The 25,782-nt window shown below is 37.1% G+C and overlaps 1 protein-coding gene across 1 annotated transcript in view; it reads right to left on the bottom strand.

The window, feature by feature from the left end:
• Positions 1 to 25,782, bottom strand: part of LOC107089435 (retinal-specific ATP-binding cassette transporter-like) — a 49,796-nt gene that overhangs the window by 21,946 nt on the left and 2,068 nt on the right. The window contains exons 2-21 of the mRNA XM_015382201.1: positions 24,118 to 24,355; positions 21,523 to 21,662; positions 19,065 to 19,181; positions 17,801 to 17,998; positions 15,734 to 15,939; positions 13,876 to 14,052; positions 12,941 to 13,163; positions 12,563 to 12,784; positions 12,087 to 12,291; positions 11,895 to 11,987; positions 10,020 to 10,229; positions 9,239 to 9,416; positions 8,914 to 9,045; positions 6,913 to 7,052; positions 6,694 to 6,831; positions 6,263 to 6,444; positions 6,058 to 6,163; positions 2,671 to 2,876; positions 999 to 1,053; positions 103 to 257 (exon numbers count right to left, since the gene is read on the bottom strand). Of these exons, the coding sequence (XP_015237687.1) occupies positions 103 to 257; positions 999 to 1,053; positions 2,671 to 2,876; positions 6,058 to 6,163; positions 6,263 to 6,444; positions 6,694 to 6,831; positions 6,913 to 7,052; positions 8,914 to 9,045; positions 9,239 to 9,416; positions 10,020 to 10,229; positions 11,895 to 11,987; positions 12,087 to 12,291; positions 12,563 to 12,784; positions 12,941 to 13,163; positions 13,876 to 14,052; positions 15,734 to 15,939; positions 17,801 to 17,998; positions 19,065 to 19,181; positions 21,523 to 21,662; positions 24,118 to 24,355 (3,321 nt within the window). The remainder of the gene's footprint in view (positions 1 to 102; positions 258 to 998; positions 1,054 to 2,670; positions 2,877 to 6,057; positions 6,164 to 6,262; positions 6,445 to 6,693; positions 6,832 to 6,912; positions 7,053 to 8,913; positions 9,046 to 9,238; positions 9,417 to 10,019; positions 10,230 to 11,894; positions 11,988 to 12,086; positions 12,292 to 12,562; positions 12,785 to 12,940; positions 13,164 to 13,875; positions 14,053 to 15,733; positions 15,940 to 17,800; positions 17,999 to 19,064; positions 19,182 to 21,522; positions 21,663 to 24,117; positions 24,356 to 25,782) is intronic.

The raw sequence follows: 25,782 nt of genomic DNA on the forward strand, positions 1-25,782 counted from the left end.
TTTATTTTATGAAATAATTTAAAATACTGAGCCATAATAGCTTAATGTGTACCAGTAAGTACCACATCAGTGCATGTCCATGTTCACAGCATCCAGCAGTACCTGTGCCAAGAAGTCTTTTCTGCTTCTTGTGGCGTGATGGAATCTCTTCACTAGTAAAGCATAGAACTGCTTCAGGATCAGTGCAGAGCCTTTCACCTGTCTGGAGCCCCTCCCTGCACTGCTGTCAGATGCAGTCCCATTTACACCAATATGTTCTATAATAATCAGGAAAACAAATAACGAGTGTTAGAATGAAAAATTTACTAAAGGAAAAACACATTTAAGGAGGGTAACTTTTATGGAGGTGTGCTGATCAAAATCTAACATGCCTAGTATCTATAAAAGTAACATCAAGCTAAATTTGTGAAGCTTATGCGGCTGGAAGAGAGCGTGTAATAAGTAGCAGCTGCTGAATGTTTAATGTAAAAGTGAAACCCTTAGAACTGGGTTATTTTATGCCACATGAGGTTTAAAAATGATATGACTTTCACAGAAATCCTTCACTGTATTTTATTTGATTTAAATATGAAATACAAATTTTAACTGGTGATAAAACTGCATCTAAATAACCCAGGTCATATGGGTTCCATAGGAAAAAGAGGGACATTTCTTTGCATTCTTATTGAAGCGCTGTCCAAACAACCCTGTTTCTCTGACCTTCAGCTTCGCCTACACCAACTTTGCTGCCATTTTGTCTTCCCTGTAACATCCACTGTTCTAAAGGTGGGAGAAAACACACAAACTGCTGGGTTAAAACCACAACATACGCACAATCTAAGATCTCTGGTTACTGTTTAGGTCACATCTGCATAGTTCAACTGCAAGATTCACACTTATATCAATATCACAGATTTAGGTCTGGGGGGAGGATGGAGGGCACATTGGATAGACAGACCAGTGGGTCAGGAATTTAATCCCAGGAAAAGGCCAAGCAGAGTATCAGTGGTGGCATTTACCAGCAGTGGTGGCATTATTTGCTGCTTCTCCATCGGCTGTGACCTTTAGAAATATCTAGGATTAAAAAAAATACAACAAAGATTATCCTTTAACTTTCAAAACACATCATGCATTAAATAAAAGGGATTTAAAATTTAGATCTACAGTAGTGTGGGAAATGTAGGCAATATCCGTGCTGGGGGATAAGCAGGAAGAGCTAACTAAATCCAAAATTATTGGTTTAAGTTTCCTGAAAGATAATATCATGCTTTTAGAAATAAGTTTTAAGTGTCACTCTAGTTAAATCAGACATTTTTTTTTTTATAATCCTTAACTAAAAGATATATATATATATAGAAAGAGAGGTCCTAAACTGAAAAAAATATCATCCCAGTTTAGGTTCGTTAAACATAAAGCTCCAGTGCATCTAAATGTCAGGATTTTGTGATAACGTCAGTTGAATATGCTAAAGAATAAAAACTATGTTCCACTTTTTATGTGACAAATATCCTACACAATTTACCTTGAAAAACAAACTGTTGTGTGGAACATCTGCTTGTCATTACGTGTTTGTTTTTTGGTTTTTCAGTGGTGCCAGCTTTGTGCAAGCAGGAGGATTCTACCCTGACCTTAAGGAGTATAGCAGAAATCTGGAAAGGAAGCTAGTTTCTTCACAAGCTGGCCGTGTGTGGGCTGCATGGGCTTTGTGGAGGCTTGGGTTCTGCACTGTCTCAAATTTTAAAGTGAAGTGATGGCATGTCTGCAGATAGAGAGAGGTTTTGTTTAACTCTCTGCAAAAAAAAAAGATTGGTTTTGTTTAACTTTCATTTAATGTGGTCTTTTCTGTTGGTGGATGCTGGCGATTGACTGTGTAAATACCTGCTTCTTGAGTTATGAATAATTTGTTATTGAGGTCCATTTACACCTGCCATAAATAATTAATCTGAGAAAAAACGCTCAGCTATTTAAGTGCAATCTTTCTGGAATAACTAATTTCTATTGGCTAACTAAAAACAGTATATGTGCATTCAGGGATAAAGGGACGGGAGCGGCGGGGTTAGAAACACATTTATATATATATTGGGTCAAAGAAGTACGACCCAATACTTACATATTTCAAAGATTTATGTGATAAAGTGTCAAACTAAACACCACATCAATAAAAGGACAAAATATAAGCTGTTAAACATAGAAGTGGCTGCATCATGCTGTGGTGCTTAGATGAAACTAGGACTTTTCTGAAGGTGAGCAAGTTAGTAATTATTAATAAACCACAACTTTAAGGTGCTGAACGGAAATTAGAAATGAAAGAAGAAAAAATACAAATAGAGCCTCTACTAGAGTTGGCAAAATACATGTACTGTATAACAATAAAGTCTACTACATATGAAGGACGTTTGCAAGTTTTCCTAAAGTCTTTCAGCAATATATTTGTTTGAGGGAGTGTAAATGTATATCAGATGTGTTTATTTTTGTTGGATTATACAGGATATGAGTCATGTTAAAGATAGTAAAGATTCTCAGATTATATATCCTGATGTTGACTCTTTACACCATATAAATAGAGCATTTATAGGTGTGTAGATATTTTTAGCCATTGTGTGCTGAACAGCTCAGAATTTATTGAGCATCTCTCAAAACCCTACAGTAAACATCTCTATTTGATTAACCTTCAGCTGCGGATGTCCCTACCTCCTCTAAGGATGTATCAGAGATGCCAAAGCTGCTCAGACCCATATCAGCGAGCGTCTCCTCCAGCTCCCGAAACAGACTGGCATAGGCTCTATGCTTGAAGCCTTTATTAGGGAGCAAATATGTCAACTCCTGCCCAATGGTCTCTATAAGTTTGGCCTCAGGAACATGATGGTGAATAAGACTGGTGATGCTGTCGATATCCCCTGGGAAGAAAATAGAGAAGTTTAGGTTTTATATGTTTTTTTGTTTTTTGTTTTTTGTATGAGCAAAGTTTTTCCCAGGAAGCACAAACATTCTACAAGAACAAAGGAAGAGGAGCTGCTTGAAAACTAAACAAAAAAAAAACCAAAACAACATACAGTATCATTCAAGTGAGTGAACTTGTTCTGCAGCAACTTTGGGCTGTTATATCTTAGGCAGCATCTCATCGGGCAGATAAGTAGGAAAGGGGCTTTTATGTCAACGACACAACAAAATTATTAATGTTTGTGAATAATGTGCACTGTTCAATAGTGTTTTGTGACTTATACGAGAGGTGCAGTGATAGGAATTGTAAAAAGAGCCTGTTGGCACAATTACTGACTCACAGATACCCTCATACCTGTGAAAATACAGGGGAGGATGTGTAACAGAGTTCCTCTGCCCTTTTATTTTAAATTAATTTCAACAAGCCTAACCATTATTATCTGCACGTCCCTCGGACATTAGAAGGCACTGCCACATGCAAAAATATCAATCTTTTCAGGACAGATGGGTTCTAATCATTTAAATATACATATTGGTTTGCAGTGATGCTTCTCTCCAAGTAGACAACAAAATAATGACAAGCCATTAAAATAGCTTAAAACAAAGAGGTCCAACTTTATTTTTGATGGCCTTCATGTGCTAAATCAGTTAAAGTATCTGAGATCAATTGTTAAACACAAATAGGATGCCTAAGGGACAAATGTGGAATAGTTTTATCCTTCTCATTTCAATTGCTAAAGTCCCTGTGAGCTTTATAAATGTCTTCTGCCCTCTAGTGGAGGATGGAGTACTACAAGTGGCAAGTACTAGTTTTATTGAAGGATTCAAAATGGCTATGAGCCATCCATGGTTTAGTTAAGATGTGGTTTTAGATAAGGGCCATAAAGGCAGTTTCCCAGGGTGTTATTAGAAAGGAAAGGGACAGTAGTAACAGATAAATAGATGCTACTCATTCTTAAGCTGCCCTGAATTTCAGAAAGTTTTTTCATAAAGGGATGTATAGGGCAATAAATATACCAGAGGTCACAATTTCAGAAAAAGTAAAAAAAAAAACAATTCTCTGGACTTTATTTCCAAGTTTGAAGACGTTTTGCTTCCCATCCAGGAAGCTTTTTCAATTCAAAATGTCAGAAATGGCGTTGATTTGAGGCTTTAGAGAGTGGACCAAAAACAAAGACTTGTTTTGGCTCAGAACACGAATGGCTGCCCCTTTGGATTGGGGGTCGTTTGGGTTCTTTGTTAGCCTGCAATAACTGATACTTGTCTATGACTCTGAAAGGGGGGTGTCTAGAGGGGATTGTTAGCCTGCCTGAACAGCAGAGGTGTTCTGTTTCCCTGTAATGGGGGTGCGGGTTGCGATGATAGTGGGAAGGATTCAACTGTATCGTTGCATTGTAGGTTTTTAAAGCTGAAATCTGAGTCCACTTCCTCTGTTTAAGGCTGTTTTTTCTTTCTTAACATAGATGACGCTGTTTCTGACATTTTGAATTGACAAAGCTTCCAGGATGGGGAGCGAAACGTCTTCATACTTGGAAACAAAGTCCAGTGGATTCTATTTTTTACATTTTTGGAATGACTATGACCTTGATGACTGAGAATCTTCACTAGCACAGAGGTCACAATGATTTGGTTAATGAGGGTTAAGTAAGAAAAATAAGTGAATAAATAAAATCATCTTTTCTTTTCAAACTGAAAGTACAACAACATAACTGTGTTACAAAATTGTGTACCACCTGTGATCTTTTATTTAGCCTTTTAGTGTAAAAAAAAGGGATCTAGATTGTCTTTTACATGTAGATGGTTATTAATACTGCTTTACAAAACCCCAAAACTGATTGGTTTTGATTTAAACAACTCATGAGGCTCAGAGGATTCAGAGATCTTGTACCTGAGCTAAGCCCCCGAGTCGACGTAAACTCGGGAATGTTGCCTTGTTTGGTTCTGGCCTGTACTTTTGTCACGCCCCGAAATTGACATACATTCACATACAGACTGTGAAGACATTTTCACAATTTTCCCAAGGATCTGAAGACTCGACAGGCATGGATTATTTTTTTGTATCAGAAGATCCCTGCAAAGTTTGATGCTCAGCTGTTCATTTGCTCTAAGCATTTTACAGAAGACAGCTTTCAAAATCTTGGACAGCTCGAAGCAGGATTTGCTAAACTTCTTTTTTATGAAAAAAGTGGCCTTATGGCTGGTCCGACCATAAGGCCACCACAACCACAAGCTGTAAGTACTATTCTGTCGTTAACCTGTTGATAGCAATGCCAGCATATCAACAATTTGATGTTTCAGTGAGTGAGTGCTTGTTGCTATGATGCGTCTTTGCTCAGTAGCTTCGCTCATTGTAAACCAACCAATCAGCGCACAACTCATCTAAATGATCATACCATAAAAGGAAGAAAACCTGTCGTTTCATTCTAGGGCTTTTAACCAGGCTTGAATTAAGCCCTAGAACAGCAAATATGCTTTTTTCAGCCCAACCAATGTTACACACCCTATTCAGAGAGCGTAAGGACCAGCACCAAATACCCTATAGAATCATTCTATGACCCCTTTAACATTTTCATATTCAAGCTAATGACTGATAATTTCATATATATATATATATATATATATATATATATATATATATATATATATATATATATATATATATATATATATATATATATNTTACCTCCTCTGACAGCGAGACCGGCCATTATTAGAGACCCGGCCGCTATTGGAATACAGGCCAATATTAGAGAATTTACGGTATATATATATATATATATATATATGATTAAATATACTGTGGATAAAAGCAGAGAAGCTGCAGGCGCATTCAGTGTTTTCTAGATTTTCTTTAAGAAAGGCACAAAGCAAAACAGCTTAGGTAAGTTTATTATGAGGTGTGAGTAGTTTTCAGAACAAAGGATTTACTTAATTGCTGATGCTTTAATTCCTGCCTAAATACCTTTGTTTTATACAATCATTTAAAAAACTTTTTGCTAACTAACTTCTGTGTTTTCACAGCAGAGGGAAGGAAACAAGATACCCTCTATAATAAACACGAACAGTGACATAACAGTGAAAAGTGCTGCTTTTGAGGACAGAGCACATGAAAGGTTGATAGAGGACAGGAACACTTACCCTCCAGAACTCTGTCTTGCTGCTGGAGCAGATTCTGGGACTGATCTTTGTATTTGGTGCACAGGGAGCAGGAGCACGAGCAGTCTGAAGCACAATCGCATTCATTCTGACAGACAAGCAAAAGAGAAGGAGGCTTCAGCAAAGAATATTTATTTTCTGCCAGAGGAGGCAGAAACAGTGTTCTTGGTCTGCAGGCATAGCTCACCTCCCGCTTCCTGATGTCCTTTAAACGGCGTACAAGTGTCAGATAAAAGCCAACTCCGAAACAGTTTTTGAGGAAAAGAGGAGACCCCGAGCAGCAAAGCTGTCCTTTGGAAATGATGGCGATGCGGTCGCTCAGCAGGTCGGCCTCATCCATGTGATGTGTGGACAGAATCACAGTGCGACCTGCACAGTAACGATGACAAAGCTCAATCTTTGTTAATATCTTGGAAAACATAAAATCCAAAACATTTTGACTCTGTTCCTTTCTCTCCACAGCCTTGAACCTGAATATCTGTGCTTGAAAAGTCTGCTACCAAATTTAAAAACCTCTGGAAGGTGCAAAGGTTTGTTTCACTCTTTAAACATTTATAAAATGCCATGAGTAAAACATGTTGGAAACAATTTTGTTTTATTTTATTTAAACCTTTATACCTGTTCTATATTTCAGCAGAAGATCCCAGATGGATCTTCTAGAGTAAGGGTCCACCCCTGAGGTTGGTTCATCTAGGATGACGACCTTCGATCCTCCAACAAATGCCATGGCAACAGACAGTTTCCTTTGCATGCCACCTGTGATGTGCAGAACAGATTTATTAAAGACAGACGGATAAATAATGGTCTCTGACTCATAAATAAAAACAGGTGGTTGACCTGAAAGGTTCTGAGCCTCCTCGTCTCTCTTGTGAGGTAGTCCAAGGTCCAAAAGCATATTCTCAACCTCTGTCTGAGCCTCTTCTTGCGTCCGACCCTTTAGCAGTGAGTAGAACAGGATGTGCTCCTCCACTGTGAGACTGGAATCCCAATGTGGATGCAGGAATTCAACATTTTGAGAAAATAATAGAAAAGAATGTTTCAGAACAGAAATTGTTTAATCTGTGTAACACTTCAGCGGAGGCGTAGCCAGAACATTTTAATAAGGGTGGCCAAGCAATAACCACTGTAGACTGAGGGGCGGCTGAAAGCGGATAGGCGCCAGAATCTCAGGGTCAATCTACACTGTTCCAAACAGAAAATTAACAACCAAAACATTCATATTTTGTAAATAAAGACTAACTATACTTTCCTACAGCCTTTGCTAACAAACAGATGCCAATATTTAAACATCCATGATGTCTAAATTAAAGGTGTAGTGAACAAAATTCTTTCAGGTTTGACTTCTGGGGGGACATGTTATTCATTGTCATTACTTATCTACTTTTATCAATAATCATTCTGCATAAAATTTATATTTAAATGTACTAATATCTACATTAAAATGATTAGTTATTATTATAGCAGTTATTTATTTCTTATTTCACTGAAGACTCAGATGACATGCAGAAACATAATTTTCTCTTTACCCCCTAAGATAAAAAATCTAGTTCTGAAAAGAGCATAAATTCTGTATTTATCATCTTTACCCTTCGTATATTGATGTTCATATTTAACCAAAGTGTTTTTGTTGTCAAGTAACTGTGAAAATATGAAAAATGTAAATGTTAAATAAGTTAGAACATTCCACTTGAGAGTATTACTGCTGCCACCCTCTGTATTAGAGGGGGGAAAATGGTTGCCTGAGGGTGGCCATGGCCCCCCATCTAGCTCTGCCCCTGCACTTCAGAAACCCCCATTTCGATGAACAATGGTGATGCGAAGTGTTTCCTATAGTCTATTCTGAAAGGTTTTGTTCGATTTAACAATAGATGCAAGCAACTAAACCCTCAGTCTCCATTTTTGGTCTCAGACCTGCTGTTGGTGGTCAGACAGACCTGTGACTGTAATTTTATAGGAGTCTGACTCCTGTCAGTCAGTCCCATGGCAGCTGTCGCTACATTGTAGCTTACCCCCTACAGTATTTGAATCTGTGGGTGAATGACTGAATGTCAGGTGCACTTTAGAGTCCCACTTGATAAAGCGCTTTTGGTCTACTTTGATTTTCTTTATTTATTTGCTGGAGTTGTATTTAATTGTTTTTTTACCAGTATTTTTCTAAATCTTTTCAGTCAATGCTGCATTTACAGCTGCAAGCCTTTGGTGCGTGTTTTCAGCAGTTTTACATATTTAGAGAGAAGAATTCTTGCTCATTCCTCTTGGTAAAATGTATAAAATTCAGTCAAACTGGACTGAGAGGATCTAAAACCTAATCTTTCAGCTTTTGCCATAGCTCATCTCTCCAAATTAGGTCTGGACTTTAAATAAGCTGTTTAGCATTTGTTGTTGCTTTAAATCTAAACATTTAAACATTCCACTGCTGTAAGGGACATTATGGGTCCCTGTCCTGATGAAATGTGAACCTCCAAACTATTCTCAAGTCCTCTGCAGCCTCCATCCACACTGTATTTAACTTCAGCCATCTTTCAATCATCTCTGACATGTTTCCCTGTTCCTTCGGAAGAAAAGCATCCCGAAGCATAATGCTGAAAAGATCATGATTTCTGGTAGATTTACGGTGTGCTGCAGTTTTAGTTTGTTGACACATTTCCATATATGCAGCATTTTCTTGAATAAACACAAATGCATATCACACTTCTTAAATCTTGACAATCATACATCAAATTCCTCCCATTTCACAACTCTTTGCTACTTTCTGTTGTTTTTGGTTTTTTTACATAAAATCTTTAAATGTGTTGTAGAAATAAAAAAGCAGAAACAAATACAAATGCTCCAACTCACTGATTGAAAAGGATGTTGTATTGAGGGCACATTCCCATAGAAGTGCGGATGATATCTATGTCTGTTTTAATGTCTCTACCATTGATGTAGGCCGTGCCGGATGTGGGAGGGTAGAGACCTGTCAGAATCGACCTGAAAAGAATTTTAAAAATCAGTTGTGAACAGATGGAAGTTGATAACATGTCTAAAGCTGAAGAAGGGAAAGAAACGATGGCTGTAAGAAAGAGTTTCATAGTTTCTTATTCCATCCTGATATATTATTTAAACCTTTAGTGTAAATAATAATTTGACCTAATCTATTCAAATTTTTTCTTTTTTTGCTCACAATGTTGTTGTTTTTCCTGCCCCATTGTGGCCCAGGAAGGACGTGATCTGCCCTTCATAGAAACTGATGCTTAGGCAGTTCACAGCTGGCCGAGATCTGCCATCAAACACCTTGACCAGATCCTGAATTTGGACACCCAAAACCAGGCCAATCGGGTCCGGCTCAAAGAACAGCTGACCTGCATGGAGGAAAAAGCAAAGAGAATCACTTCAGAGAAACATTTGTTAAATCTTTTTCCAAGAGATATATACTTCATGTAAAGAGGCATGTAAGGCTGTTTGGGTTCAGTAAAGCAGTTCTGATAGTAATACTGTGTACCCCATAAAAGGTGAAGAGATGGGAGCTAGGAACAGGAGGTAGGAACTAAATTTAATTTTGACTGAGCCAGGGACTAATCTGTGGCTAAATGAACAGAATAAAATGAAACCAGGCAGGGTTTTTACTCTGTGGACCAGGATTGTCCACCTCTGCTGCATTTACTTCATTTAGAATTCTCATTTCCTCCGGATTGAGTGTAATTCCCTTATCTGTCCACTAGATGTCTTCCTAGTATTCTCTAACTTATAGGTCTCCCACCCTGGTCTTCATGGCCAATTGCCTGCATGTCTTAGATTTGTCTTTGCTTCAGCACACCTGAATCAAATGATTGCATTTACTCCTCAGCAGACACCAAGGTACAGGGAAACCCCCAAAAACATGCTGTACAGAGGGCCCTGAGGGGCAGTACAGTAGACCTGTTCTCTAAATGAAATCTGAATTCGTCAGGTTGTTTGTTCCTCACCTTCATTCTCAGCATTCTGAGCCTCCTCCTCCTCCTGCTTTGGATTTTGCTCTTGTTCCTTCAGCAGCTCCCTTTCTCTCTCCAAGCGTTCTCTCTTACTTTGGTGTTTGCAGGTTTTCTTGCCGGCTGACCCATTCGAGGTGTAAGTTTCTGGCGTAGCCCTGCCTTCAACATCCAGGTCCTGATTCTCTGGTTCTGGTTTCTTTGAATCTGGTTTAGAAAGATAGCCTCCAGTAAAGATACTGTCAGGGATCCCTGATTAAAGGGCTCCAACTAAGTATAATGCTTTGTTTGATACACCAATGTTCCTACACACAACCATGCTTGCAGTGACATTGTTTTTGAGATAAGCTTATAAGAGCAAGTTTTGTTAATACCATGTATGTGTATTTGTACAGTGTCTCAAACCTAACCTGTGTAAGAAATGTTAAGCAAAAGCAGGAAATTTTCAACTGTTTCAAAATTGCATTGGCCAAAATAACTTTCAGAATTGTTAGCAAGACTGGAAAAATAAAACACTGCTCAGCATCTCAGCTGTTCAGCTTTTTTCTTGGCTAAAGTGCCTCACAGATTTTCCAAACGTGACTAGAATATTATACAGAAAAGAAAGTTTGCCATGTGTACTAAAATTCCCTCACTCTGAACTAAACTGTTTGCAGAAATAACTCCATTAGTAAATATAGCCCACTTTTCTGTTATAGTAGTTTGAAGATATCTATTAAGAATTTTCCTCCTTATATATTTCTGAAGCATATCACTGAATTAACAACATTGTAAAGACAAATGCATACAGAACAGGTTAGAATATACCCACAGGAGCAGCCAGTTGTCCCCTGTAATCCTAGATGGACAAATATTCGTCACACATTCCAAAAATCTGGCTGCTATGAAAAAGTGGCAATAACAAATCTGTAGAAAGTCTCATTTAAAGTTTCCCAGAAAACAAGGAGTGGGAGCAGCCAAGGCGTAGAAGAATGCTGCTCAGATGGGATCGAATATGAACTTTTTTCAGTCCACATGAAGTTCTTCGTATGAGAAAAAACTAACGCTGCACTCCCTAAAAAATGACTATTTGGACACAACTCAGAGAATATTTGCATTTTAAACACACCTGGTAAGAGTGGGATGAAAAATTAGCTAATTGTGGGGTTTGTGTTCCCCCACAGAATTCATAATAACTGTCTGTTTAGGTTTTATGCAGGAAAAATACATGTGAATTTGGGATCATACAGGCTCTGGGTGTGTTGAATAGCTTTAAATAATTGTTTCAGCAATTACTAAGACCAACATAGAGTTTGTTTTTTACTAGGGTGGGATTATGAGAAAACTCATCTAGTTACACAAAAGAAGTGCACCAAGAACCCTAACCAAATTAATTCTGGAGAAAATTCAGTACACATTTTTTTAGGAACAAGAAAACTCAACATGTTTATTACTGGACACTCCGTTTTTTAAATACCGGTACACTGAAAATACTAAATGCAAAAAATGCAAGAGAACAGAGAGTGAGCAAAGGTTCACCCTCTAACAAACTTATTTCAAAGCATAGTCATAAGGTTGCAGGGCCAAATCAAAATTTAGACCAAAACTGAAGTGAGCATACTTAATTGTTCACAGAGATTCTCTTTTTAATTTGGCCAAGATTGAGCTATTCTAGATGTTCAAAGCTGGAAAGAAGACCCTTAAAAACAACTGCTGCTGTAATTTCAACAATATATGCATTTTCTTTTCATTTTACCACTACTAAATTATGGTGATCTATCATATAAAACCGTAATAAAATATAAATTAGGGTTTGAAGTTTTAATGGGACAGAATGTGATCAAGTTTTGAATAAACTTGCAAGGGACCCTTTAAGTTAATCAGCAGACAAACCTTGATCACCTTTTTCTGTATACGAAGGTGTAGGTCTCTCCCAGTATGAGGGCTGCAGAGGGAAGTAGAATGGTCGACCAATGCCGTACTGTCCTGTAAAGATATATATATATATTTTTTTTCTTTTTTTGTCATTTGGATAAAACCTAAATAAACATGTTACTGCAAAGTATTCATTATTAAGACTCCAACCTGGGAAGACATTGTCCAGATACCAAGCCAGGACTCCGTAGAGGATGGCATCGAACATCATCATGAGGATGGAGGTGAGGAAAGAGTAAGTGTCTTTCTCTAACGGGCTGGTCTGAATGTTGCTCCACTGTAGACCCAAACCTTGCTCTTCATACCTTGAAAGGTACTCCGTCCCAAAGCCAAAAGCTACTGGAGAGAGCAAGCTCTAGGAAAAGGATGCACAAAGGACACCAATTCATCAAAATCTTTATTTTTTTTAAAAACTAAAACATACATGCATATTAACTCCGTAAGGATGAGTTTATATATTTAAATAACTATAATAATCATAATTAAATTTTTCTGGTGTAACTGGATTAATTTAACAATGAGATGCATATTTACAATAAGATACAAAGAAGTTATAATGCTTTAAAAATTCCTCCTAGACTGTCTGATTTTGCAAAATTCCTCAAATGAAAAATAATTGGACCTACTGCAGCCAGTTTCATGTTCTTGGTGATGCGGTCCTGCCATGCAAAACACAGGATGTGAGGCAGGTAGAGGGTGAAGTAGATGATTCCGCTGCAGGCAGCAGCTAGGTTGGCTTTGTTAAAAAACACACTCATCAGGAAACATTGCATGATGGTGGTCACAGTGAAAGTCAGCAGGAAGAAGAAGACAAGGAGTGGGTCACTGTAATTCAGCACCTTCCCACCCTGTGGAAAAAAGAACACTTTAAGTGAAAGTCATTTGCTTGTCTGCTGTTATTTTTTTCTCTAATAATCTCCACAAGAGTGCACCATTACCCCTTTATAGAAAGAGCCCTTCAAACCAGTGCAAACACAGTTTCAGCTTTCAGCATCTGTCCTTACCATAATGATGGCTGTCAGCAGCGCCGTGCTCACAGTCATCAAGATGAGGCTATCAATGAACCAGGTGTACCAAATGACTGCGTTGTCCACCCCCATGGCTTTGAGGGTCTCTTTGAGGCGCAGCTCCTTCTCTAAGACGATGCTCTTCACAGTCATGGAGACAGAGTAGATCCAGGCCAGCACCATGAACATGGGGAAGCAGCGGTTTAATGTGATCATAAATCTACAGAAAAGGAGAAGGGTGATATAATGATTCTGAATTAGTTTATTGTCTTTCCAAAAACAAACACATCGTGCATCCTTTTTTTCAATTTGATACGAAGCAAAGATTCATGTTTTTAAGGGGGTATATTTATTCAACAAACTCCAAGGTTAAGTTAAAACATTTCCACAAATGTTGTAATTATAAACTGATTTTGATAGTGTTCTATATAAATAAACCCCCGTTGGAAGGTTAACAAGAAACTGAAACAAATGTGGTCTCAAAACAATGAAAGAGCATCCTGGGCTGTGGTCAGAATCAAAACATCTTTTGGGTAATGCAATATATAACACTTTTGCATACTGTAAAAAATAACCTTTTATTCACACATTCGAAGTCCATTTAAAATGTATCTATTTTAGGTCAATTATTAACTCGGAAATTATTTTAATTGGCTAAAAGGTAGATGAAAAAATTCTTAAAAACTAACGAACAAAAATTCAGGAATTATTATTTACTAAGGTGGAAAAAAATAAGATGAAAATTTAAAAGCGACAATTGCCATGTGAGCATTTAAAAAAAATCATGGTTTAACTGCTTGAATTAATAAACTGAATCCCAAAAGACCGCAATTGATTATTATTTTTTAAAAAACAACATTTTCCTCGGTACTTCAGGGAACCTGTGTGCATGTGTTCATTCAAATTGCTAAAGCACTGATGGGTCAACTCACAGGTCATCTACATAGCAAGGATATGGCATCTGTTGGACGTAGACCCCAAGAGGCCAATCATTTCCAGTGTGAAGCTTGATGATCCCATGTTCAATCATATCCTGCAGGTATGCAAACCCCCCCCATAGGTACCTCTGGTCCTCCATGGGGTCTGCTCTGGGACCGGGATCCCAGTACCTAACACCGAACAGAAAGAGAGAATATCAAAGATGGTTTGATTTTCCAGTTATATGATTTTAAATAGACTTTATCAAGCAGAAGGTAACAAAGAAATTTCTTCATTTTTCTGTGGATATTTTCTGCCGTCTGAAATAATCCCAAACTTTTAATTTCATTCAAAAAATACCTCAAAGGCAAAGTCTCTTCAGCCACATAAAACACACAAGTATCCCCTTGATGAGCTGATAACTGTGAGACAGAGCTCTGTTACAATCTGATTATTCAATTGCATAGATGCCGGACTCCCACTGGGTCCATTACAGCTTGTTGGTGAGCTGTAAACAGCTCAAAGTGCTTGTGCTCACAGGGGGATATTGGCAGACTGTCTCGCAATAAATGGGAGATCAAAGAGAAAAGAAGTGTATGTAAGTTGTGGACGTGGGTGAGATTAAAGGGTGCGTAATGAGTTAATGAGAACCACCAATAAAGTTCGCAAGATGCAAAGAAGGCAGCTGGAAAGGATTTTCCCTCTTATAGAGAATGTAACAAGTATATATGAAAAGGATCATTGATGTGGCAGTAACAGCATAAAAAGAAATAAAAAGACAGGGGATTGGGTGTTAATAATGTGCAGTGTTGTGTATCAAACGGTACTATTTTTTTTTTTATTTTACATCAAAGAAATTATTTAAAAAGTCTTGAAATTAACATTTGATAAAAAAAAAAATAAAAAAAACGACTCATAAGTGTCAAACATATGGGAACCCCTAAGCCCCTACAAATGAAATAAAACAGATGACTTCTACTTAATGCTTTAAGCTGAACTTGAAACGTTAATTCAAATGTAAAGGTTTCCTGTTTACCTGTGTAAGGAGATACAATCACACATAGAGCTGTTCCTGTTTACCACCTTTCAATAAAAGCAACAACAAATAAAGACGCCACGCCAGTAAAGTTAGTAAAAGCTGACCTCTATGCCATAAATTAAAATAGAGCAGGATTCAAATGTAGCAAACAATAACTTCTTGATTTTAGAGTCTCTATGAAAGCCTGAAAGACATTATTTGCAAGCCAACCAGCTATCTGGGTTTAAACAAATGTTACTGGTTCACCACAAACACACCTCTGGATTTAATAGTGGTTGAACTAGAACTCACCCCACAGGTCTGATGTGGACAAATACATTTTTTTGTTAAAAAACTATCTGGAACCTCTGCTAGGTACAGTTGAAGATCTGTGGTGATGAAATCTTGGAACAGGATGGACAGCCCAAGGGTAAATCTGGTAACTTGATCTACAGTGATGCAAAGCGTGTCGCTCCATATAAATACTTCCTCATACATAAAATCATACTTATTTGTTAATTAAAGTCCCCAGACTTAAATTATTAAGAGATCCCTTGGAGTTAAAAGAATAGGAGAGAGTGTAGGACTCTTCACCATCTAGAGCAAACATCCTAAGAGGTTTGGCCAAAAATCTCAGCCACTGGATAATCCCAGCTTAATGCAATTGGGGAAAAGAGTTCCACTGGTAATAGAGTTACACCAAGTGTCGATAGCAGTGGTACCAGTAGGCGTGGCTTCACGGATGTGAAGAAGATATTTTTTAGCAGGTTAGAAGTTTTACATTTGAAGTATACTATATGAAGCTCCCATCTAGAGAGAATGGATTAAAAAGAAGACTTAAAGTGTTTACAGACCTGTCTTTGATCTTGTTAGTCCGCTCAACTGCATCTATGTCCATGCGGATCTTGTATTTGACATGGGGAGGAACACTCGTGGTCCATGGATACATGTCCATGAAAACCACACCTGCCCAGAACTTGTTCTCCTCCAGCAGGTACAGGGCCTGATGAATCATCTGGGACTCATCGGTGTAAGCCACAAACTTATCTAGACTGATGCACTGCAGACAAACACATGGTTGGAGACAGAGCTTTGGATTTGGTAGTGACACTTTTTAAATTGTGCAGTCTATCTGCAAAGCTGTTGTTCAGATAGCATGAATAGAAGTGTCAGCAATGATATTTTATCTTTGCTCGTTTAGTTTAGAGGCATGCAAACATGAGCAGTACACCTTCCCCTCTCAGAGGCACAATTATCTAATCATATAACACATTTATAAGACATTGCCTATGGATTATTCCAGGTGAGATCATGGATGAAATAAAATCAAACAGGTTTTGCAGTATTTAACATGCAGCGCACAGTTTAACCTGCTTCATCCTCACCTCCTCAATAAACACCAGTGACCTACTTTCACTGGCACTTATTCAGCCCCCTCCAGCCCCCCACCATCACCACCACCACTCCACCCCATGTTTGACAAACTGTGTGGCATGTCTTTTTTTTCTTTCCTCGTCTCTCGGCCCCTTTCCCTACATTTTGGTTCCAATCATCATTTTGTTTTTTCTCCACAGAGCCAATCTCAACCTTTGGGGTTTTTTTCTTATTATTATGTATTCACTTGCTTGAATTTATTTATTTTTTATGTTCTTGAATTCTATATATATCTTATTTGGTGCCTGAAATATTATATGACTGTCTGTTGGAGATGAATCATACCCTGTAGGTTTTTTTTTTTTTTTTGATTGATTGATTGATAAGAAAACATACGGTATTATTTATTTCTGCTTTAAACATATAAAGCAGAAAACATATATTTTATTCAGTCAAGCAATTATTGTCATTTCCCTGGCGACTTTATGGACGCAAAGACAAAAATCCTAGTAATGGATGGTTTTTAGCTGCTCTGAAGGAGTTTTTTTCTACAGTCTTGCTTATTTGCATCATTTTCCCACTTTTTGTGAAAAAGCTGCTATTGCTGTCTGCCCTTTTTTGACATTTCTCATTTTTATTTGAGTATGCCATTGCATTTTTTTTTCTTTCAAATATGTGTTTTTGTTCTTTACAGAACAAAGATTGCAATTGCAATTCTCAATTTCCACACTGTAGTACTGGGATGATTCTACAAGTATTGTTTTTTGGTTTGTTGATACTTTTTCCTAAGAGAAAAGCAAGATGATTAATACACCTTCTGTACACTATCTGCAGTAAGAAATGGATTTATAATGCATGATACTCAAATGCTCACCTAAAGACAGGCAGAGGAGAGGTACCGGTACGCTTCCCAATAGAGTTGTAGTGTGAGAAACATTCACTCTTGACAGAGTGAGAGGACCTGGTACTAACTGCCACTACCATTCAATGCTCCAATGGTAGCTGACAGCTGTATCTAATTGGTTAAATTGCCATGGTTTGTTTGTGGGGCTCTGAGTCGTTGTGGCACTAAGCAATGCGACAAAAAGACAAATTGAGATGCCTGTGAAGATGGAGTTCTTTCTTAAACCACCATTTTTGGCTCTTTTAAAATAACACAAGAGAGGCAGGGAGAGAGAGAAGGAAGGATAGAGTGATTTTCCCACTTTTATAAAGAAGAACAGAGGTTAGTTTCAATGCCAAGCTGTACACTGAACCACCTCTGAGGAAGGTGACTCATTCCCACCTACTCCCTACTTTATCACCATCTCCACAATGGAGGCAAGGGATGGAGGCGACAGCACACTTGTCCTCTCCACCTTTTAGGCTGATCGACGGGAGAGAACCTATAGAGCTGTGATAAGTGGTTCAATCTATCTAAAAAGGCCTTTCTGCAACATAAAGGGAGCAGCCTTGGCTGGCTGATACTTCTGTCTGGAAAACGAACAAACCTACTGGCAAATAAAACTTATTTACATGAATCCCAGCCATAAAGAAGGGCTCCTTACCTCTCCATATTGGTTGAACATGCGTATGATTTGATCGGTAATATTAAAAATATTCCTCCAGTCAAAGTTGGGCATTCCCTCCTCCCGTTTCTCCTCTGGACCGTTGTCCAGGAAGTTGAGAATATCTTTAGTTTTAAACTCGCCTTCCTGAAGATTATCGTCCAGAAAGGTCATCACTGTAGGATTCCTCAGTGTATCCTGAGAGGGAAAAAAACAGCACTATGCATTATTATCTTTTTTTCTTTTACTTGCTTAATTAATCTAAATTAAAATTTTATATTTGTAATTGAAATGAGAACAGACAAATCTACTAAAAACACACAACATTTCAAGACGGTTTGTTTAAGTTAAATTTTAGTATATTCTTTGCCCACCCACAGTAAAATATTAAAAGGCTGAAATAGAAATGAATCAATCTAATTCACTTAAGTTTAGTTATACAGTGTCAATTCACAACACGTAATCTCAAGGTGAATTACAATGCAACCAGATCATACAAAGTTTTCTATCGAAGGAAAACCCGTTGATTGTGTAGACTCATTGACTTGAAGGCAATCCTTCACATCAAGCATACTTGTAGCGACAGTGGAGAGGAAAAACTCCCTTTTAACAGGAAGAAACCTCCAGTAGAACAGGGAAGGAGGCTTAGTGTGAATTACAGTAGAATTACAGTATTAATCACAGGTGAAAATTAAAGAGTCATAAACCATTAAAAAACAAAAGCACCAGCACATATGGATGATGATGATGATGATGGGCACCAATACATTTCCCTAAGATGGGATTGCATACTTGACAAAACATGCTTTTTAACTACAATGCTGTATTTGCAGGGTGCCCACTGGTTGCCTACATGACTACTATTCACATTCAGTGGATTTTTTTTTTTTTGCTAATCTTAAAATAAATAAATAAATAAAAAAAAGAATGAATGTGTTAACCCACTAGAAAAGTATTTTATCAACCTACAACTTTGGTTTAAGGAAAGGAACAACAGAAAACTAATGCAAAAGGGCACTATGCATTTTATATTACAAGTACAACCGATATCAAAAGAGGCAACTGTGGGCTTCATTTGTGAGCACAAAGTTAATATGCAAACACTAAAATTCAGATTGCTCTGGCAGAATTGTTCTTGTTTTTGATTTTAGCTGTCTTCAGCCTTTTTCCTTCCTTCCCATCCAACGCATACCGCATGTAGGAACTTATTTTAGATATTTAATTTAAAAAGATTGTGACAAAAATACATTTAAATGGACAGTACCCTGATCATGTTCATCTGGATGCTGTTGTGGAAGAACGCCCAGAGCTGAGGTCCCACCTCTTCCCAGGCCTTGGCCATGTTCCTCAGCCTCTCCAGCTCCTCAAATGTTGTATTAGCCTTTTTTAAAAAAGATACAATTTAAATCCTGTGAATCACTGTTTCCAAAATGAAAGTCCACCGGAGCATCTGATACAGAACCTTACAAGAGTCATCCTTCTCAAAATGTTTAATTTTTTTTTTTTTTTTTCTAGTTACAGTGAAAAACGTTGAGGTATGTTAACACATTTGTATATGAAAAACTAACACATAAAAAAAAAACGCATTAAAATATATCAGTCTGAATCTTCTGATAACTTTTGTTGATATTTAGTCCACCTTTACCCCGATATCCCTAAATAAACCAACAAGCAACCAACTGCCCCTGGAGGTGACCTAATTAATAAACAGAGTTCAACTGTAACTGTAATTTATTATAAAATTTATTTGAGGTTTGTAAGAGCAAACAGCATGTTGAAGACTGAGAAACTGAAATTAGTTTGTGAAGAAATTACTTTAGAAAATAATATCTTAAGCTTTGATCTTATCAGAGGGCTTACTCAATCCATCATCTAAAAATATGGAAGCTGTACTGTGCAACTGCAAGCCTGCAGAGACAATGCCCTTAACCAAAACAGCTGCAGAGATCCCTAACTTAAGTGAGAAAGTCATTTAACCCTTCACAAAAATAGCTTTTTGGGATTAGTGACAAGAATAATGTCATTGTTGAAGGACAGCCATAAATCCTTAATTAAGATCATCAAAGCCTGGTCAAAGAAACCAAAAATAACTTTGTGACCTTCTTGCAAATCTCCATGTGTGAGAAAAAGTCCCACTACAAATCACCACCAATCCCCACCATTCAGTGGGAATGCTATTTTCAGCAGGGACAGGAAAGCTGATTTAAGTTGATACAAAGATTTAAATCATAATGATAACTTCCTTAAAACTATAATTGTCACTGCTGCCAACAAACTCAATAAGTGCTTTACATCCTTGTTGTCCATTTAGTGTTAACATCCCTCATATTATTTGTTGTTTCTTCTTAGGGTTTTTCCCAGTAGTGAAGTGGTTTAAACACTTTGACTCTAATGCAGCAGACTGTGGTTTGAATCCCAGTTGCGTCATGAAGGTCATTCTGTGTGATAATGGTGCCACATCTGTCAGCAGGTCATAAATGACCAAGCTGGGGACCGTGAATTAATCAGCAGCAGAAAACGACTAAACAGTCTGTTTTTTTGTCATTAATATATATGCACAGATTGTAATTTTTCAAAATCTTCCTGCTTGGTTGAGCTTTTCTTTCGCCCGTATTTTGAATTCACCTGTACCGTAGATTTTTTTATTTCTTCATATTATATTTTTTTCTTTGTTTGGGTCTGCATGCTCCCCTTTTTTTGTCCTGTTGTTTCTGGCATACAAGAATTTCCAACCAATAAGCACAATAAAGGATATTTCTATTCTAAATAAAGACATTGACTGCTTTAGACCAGTTTAATTTTTGTGTATGCTGACTTAACCCTAAATGAAAGTCTGCAGTAAAACTTGGAAGAACTGATATTTACAGATGCTCTCCTTCCAATCCAATTCACTTTAAGCTATTCATTAAAAATAAAATTAAAAATTAAAAAACAATTCATCCCCTCCAGAGTCCGATGAATACTGGCTCAGGGGAATAATACAAACAAATGTACCCCACACTATTAAGCTGCTATGTAAGTTTGTAAGGCAAACTTCAACTCCTAAGCAGCTTTTAAGATTTAGAAATAACAAAGTGCTTCACAAAAGTCCTTAAAACAAGAATAAAAAACAAAAACTATTTAGAAAAAGAAAATCCTCTTAAACAATAATAACATTTACCATCCAGTAATACAGATGAGCTGATAAAAACTTAAACTAATACTATAATTTCATATAAACCTACAATTCCTATTAACCTTTTTGTTTTTGTTTTGAAAAACTTAAAAGCTGTAATTACGGTACCTAAACTTCTACTAAAGCTCTATGTCATGATACCAGCTTAACTGACAAAAGCTAGAAAATATTTACAAAAATATGAACCAGTTTTAATTTCAATTCAAGGCAACAGGAATAAGAAATAAGAAAGTAAATTTTTATCAGTTTCTACTCTTAACAGCGATGTATTCTGTGCTAACAGCAGTGACAGAGACTGATCTTTTTACCTCCCCCTCCCACACATTCAGTTATTAATTTGATTTTCATCTTCCACTGCTTCCCCTTGTAGACCTTCCACCCATATCCTTTACATTCAGAGTAAGGTCATCTAGAGGGTTGTGTGGGTAGGAAGGTATATAGAGTGTTGGTAAAAAAAAAAAGAAAGAAAGAAAAGAAAAACGGAGTGCGAGGGTGTGTAGAGGAAATAAAAGGGGTGAAGGGTCAGGCTGGAGGTGGACTCTCTTACGCTCTTTAATATCTTTCGGACGACCGGGGAGTCGGGTGTGTACAGGATCTTTCCCATCAGCAGGGGCTTGACTGAATTCCATACAATCTTTGTGACAGGGTTGGACTCCAGGGTCTGCATCAGGGAATTGCAAAACGGAGCTGAAGGCAGAAAAGAAGCAAAAATATGCTTGTTTAAAAAGACGGAATGCTGGGATAAAAACTGCTTCCCCCATGAAGTCGTCATTTTTAAAATATTAATCTTAAGACACAGCTGGTTCAAGTTTAAAAAGAGGGATGGATTTTTACCATCAATATTTTGACAGTTCTGATCAAATCCTCACACCTCAATACTCAATTCAGAGATGTTTAAGTTATGTTTAAATGTCTTAAACCTGGGTAACGAATGTTTTGCAAACAGATAATTATTGCTTACAACTGTTAAACTTATTTAACATGTTGCCAAAATACAGCCACACTATTGGATGTATTTTATTGGGACTCAAAGTAGTCTATATTTGTTAAATGGAAAAGAAAATTCTATTCTCCACTTTTGGCTTTTTTCATGTAATCCTTTGTCACTTTTCCTCAACTAGAAGCTCATTCCCTTTAGTCAAATTACCTTCATTCAGTCAGATTTGATGCAAAAAGTAGACATTTCTTTCTGTGAACAAAGTCCCAGGTAGATTAAGGTCTGGACTTGGAGTAGGCATTTCTAAAACATTGACTTGCTTTCTTTAGAGCCATGGATTGTTATCCTACGCTCTAGTCTCTTTTTCTTATTTATTCTTTTTTATTCTTTACAACTGCTTCTAACAGGTTTTCTCTTTGTATTCTTGTGTATTTAGCTCCATCCAGTTCCCCTCATAATTTAACCAGTATTCTTTTCCTTGCTGAAAAACAGCATCCCAAAAGCATGAACCTACCACCACCATGTTTCACCTCGAAGACATCCCTTAGCAAAAGTAGTTTATTCAAGTATGCTAAAAGTGCACTAATTTCATACTTAAAATCAGGCAGTGCACTTAGAGTTTACTTATTCTAAACTATATCTCATATACTTAATAGTATAGTCAAGTGTACTTGACTATACTATTGTTTACTTTATTGTTTACTAAAGAATACTTTAAGTATACTTAAGTAAACTTAAAAATGTCCCAATTTAGTTTGAAGAAGTATTACTTTAGTAATACTTCAAGTACACTAAAAGTACATTGTTCGGTATACTTTCTAAAATTATACTTATACTTAAGTATTCTTAATAGAATTTACTTCAAGTATACTACTTATGGTAAATCATGTGAAAACTTCCTTAGGCTTCCTTTAATACTAATAATAATTGAACATAATTGATCACACAATGGAGAAATTTACTTCTGCATCTTAACCCATCCCCTTAGGGAGCAGCGGGCTGCCACTGTGCAGCCTCTGAGGAGCAATTGGGGGTTAAGGGTCTTGCGCAGCCCAGAGTGCAGGCTGTGGGGATCGAACTGTGTATTTGCAACCTTCTCAGAGCAAAAGTGCACTGTTCTAACCACTAAGCCACCACCTCCCCCCTTTGAACAATGGCTTTCTTCTTTGTAGTCTTACAGAAAAGCCAGAAATACACCAGAAACACGTGTAATTGCCGTTTGGTTGAAAAAAAATTATCTCCCAACTCATAAGAAGCTGTAGAAATCAGCTCATCCTAGTTACCTTGTGTGTCTTGGCTGCTCCTTTAAACAAATACCCTCTTTGCCAACCCGGTCAGTTTTTGCGGGCAGCAATGTCTTGGTCGGTAAACAGTTTAGCTATACTCTCTCCCAAACTTTACTGCATCAACTTCTCCACTTTTTCTTCCTCTATGCTGTGGTGCTTTCTATTCAAGAAGTTGTCTGTAGACTACTATTCTTAAAAGTAAAGACTCTTTTCCCATAAGACGAGTTCTGCTGGCCATGAGAGTACAATGGGCCAAGTTAAAATGTATTGAACAAATTTCTAAACAGAATATCCTTTCTGACTAGGTGTATTTTGTGAGTGAATTTTCATGTGGCATTAAATAATTTTAATACTTTGATATTTGTAGCTGTAGAATGAAAAACTGTGAAAAGGGTTCTGTAGGGGCTTTACATTAGATTGCAAGTTGAAGGACACAAGACAGTTCACCATAACAAAGAGTCTCAGTTAAGTTGCAGTCCTTTAATTTTATGTCCGTTTGGCCATGAGAGCTGTGAAAACTGCAGCGTGAAAGAAAGCCAGGAAATAAGAATCTCTTAGCAAACTGTAGTTTTTTTCAGCTTAACTTTCAAATTATACTGATCGAGAACTTAGATAGTTGCTGAACAAAAACAAATGTGACTACTAGCATTGTAAAACTGTTGAAATGCAAGATCTACTTCATTCTTCCTAAAATTAATACTTAGGTTAATCATATTTGCATATTAGAATTTGCATAAAGATTTAATGAGATCCTTTTTTTTGTCATAGTTGCAAAAAAAAAGATTGTTTCAAACATATGTAATGTTTGTGATGAGTCTGTTCATAAAAATCCAAAGCATCACCTTTCATAATGACCAAAATTCTTAATTGTTTCTAAATTGATTGAAAACTAGTTGAGGTTTCAGAGTTCTTTACTTACTTGTAGTGTGATCATAGACGTGGTTGTGGTTCTTGCTACCATTGACCCCCAGGAACACCTTGTAGTTGTTGTCTTCATACCAGTTGAATGATAGGACCCTGGAACCCCCTCCCTCTGGGTATCCGCAGAAGAGACTTGACACCCCTGTCATTAACTGAGTGAAGGAAGAGGGCCCTCCAGCTTGGAACAGAGAGGAGACCACCTTGAGGAGTTCCTGAGAGCTCTCTCGTTTAAGCAGCTGTGGATTAAATAAAAAGAAATACCTTTTTTTCTGATGTATTATCTTCTTCTATTATCTTAGTTTCCTGCTGCTAAGTCATTATGTGGTTATGGCAACAATATTTTAAACAAATTCTTAAACTGGATTTTATAGCTAGATAGAGTAGCTACCCTCTACAATAATTGGATCTTTTGATGTGAAAAACGAAAAAAAAAATAAAAAAGAAGGGTAGTAATAAAGTCTTGAAATGATGTCACACTCTTCTGTCGGTGCATTACGCCACCAGTCGTCTTTGTGGAAACACTGGTAAGCAAGTCTGTCATAAGTTTTCCTTTTCTGTAGATTTTACTTATATTTTCTCTTTGTTCTTTTCGGATATGTGGACTATGAGTCGTTAAATTAATGAAATAGATTCGACTTTTCAGTAAACATGCGTTTTTGCTGACTGCTGATAATAACTGCCTGTTTTGAGCTAGAAATATAAGATTATAGAGAGGCATACTTCTCGCACTCATTAAGCAAAAAAGGGAAAGACCTCCTGTTGAGCCACCTATTTACATGATGGGTTTTTAAGTGGGTTGTCATCGTGGCTTTCAAGACAAAAACATTATAATATATAAACATTTGCTATAGATCAGCCCCCAGAAATGAAACCTGCAGAGAAAATGACGTACGAGATGACGGTTATGATATAATGATTTATAATCATTTAGGGATTGTTTAAATCAAACTGAATATTATATAATAAATAAAAAGTTGATGTTTTCTATTTTTACAGCATAAGAGTATACCCCCCATTAAAATATACAAAGGTTTGTATTTATTCCTGCATAAAATGAAGTAAAGTGAGGTCACCCGTTTAACTGACCTTTGACCTTGAAGACATTTAGTCATCTCATTCTGTGCTTCATTCCTCCAGTATTATAAAAGCATATTAGATACTTCTACTTACTTGGGAATCCAAAGAAATCTGAGTTTCCTGACCTTCAACAGGTAATTATATTCAGGGTAGTGATATTTACATTCCTCCTATTCACTAATACCCTGTGAGCTTCATTATATAAACGATCACATGAAAACAATTGTTTGAAAGATAAGCAAACATGGTGCTCAGACGCCTCTCCTCATATGATGAGGATAGCCACAGGGGTGGGCTAAATATCCTCCCATTGACAAGACAGAAATAGCTTCATGCAAGTCCAATCTTTTTCCCAAATGTGTATCATTTCCTCTCTAAAGAAGTATAAACTAGAAGACAGACCTGCAGCGCTGTTGCAGTTTTCTTTTAGCAAATTAGTCTGTAGGGAATTTAAAGCTTTAATAAAATCTAATGCAAAAACAAATATAGGGAGGCATGAATTTCATACAACTGTCATACAACTGGATTCATGAACCCATGTCAACATTTGCAATTAACTGTTTTTTCACCACATTTCTTAAATGAT

The sequence above is a fragment of the Cyprinodon variegatus genome, unplaced genomic scaffold (genome assembly GCF_000732505.1).
Source record: "Cyprinodon variegatus isolate N-32 unplaced genomic scaffold, C_variegatus-1.0 Scaffold253, whole genome shotgun sequence".
In the NCBI taxonomy this organism is placed as follows: domain Eukaryota; kingdom Metazoa; phylum Chordata; class Actinopteri; order Cyprinodontiformes; family Cyprinodontidae; genus Cyprinodon; species Cyprinodon variegatus.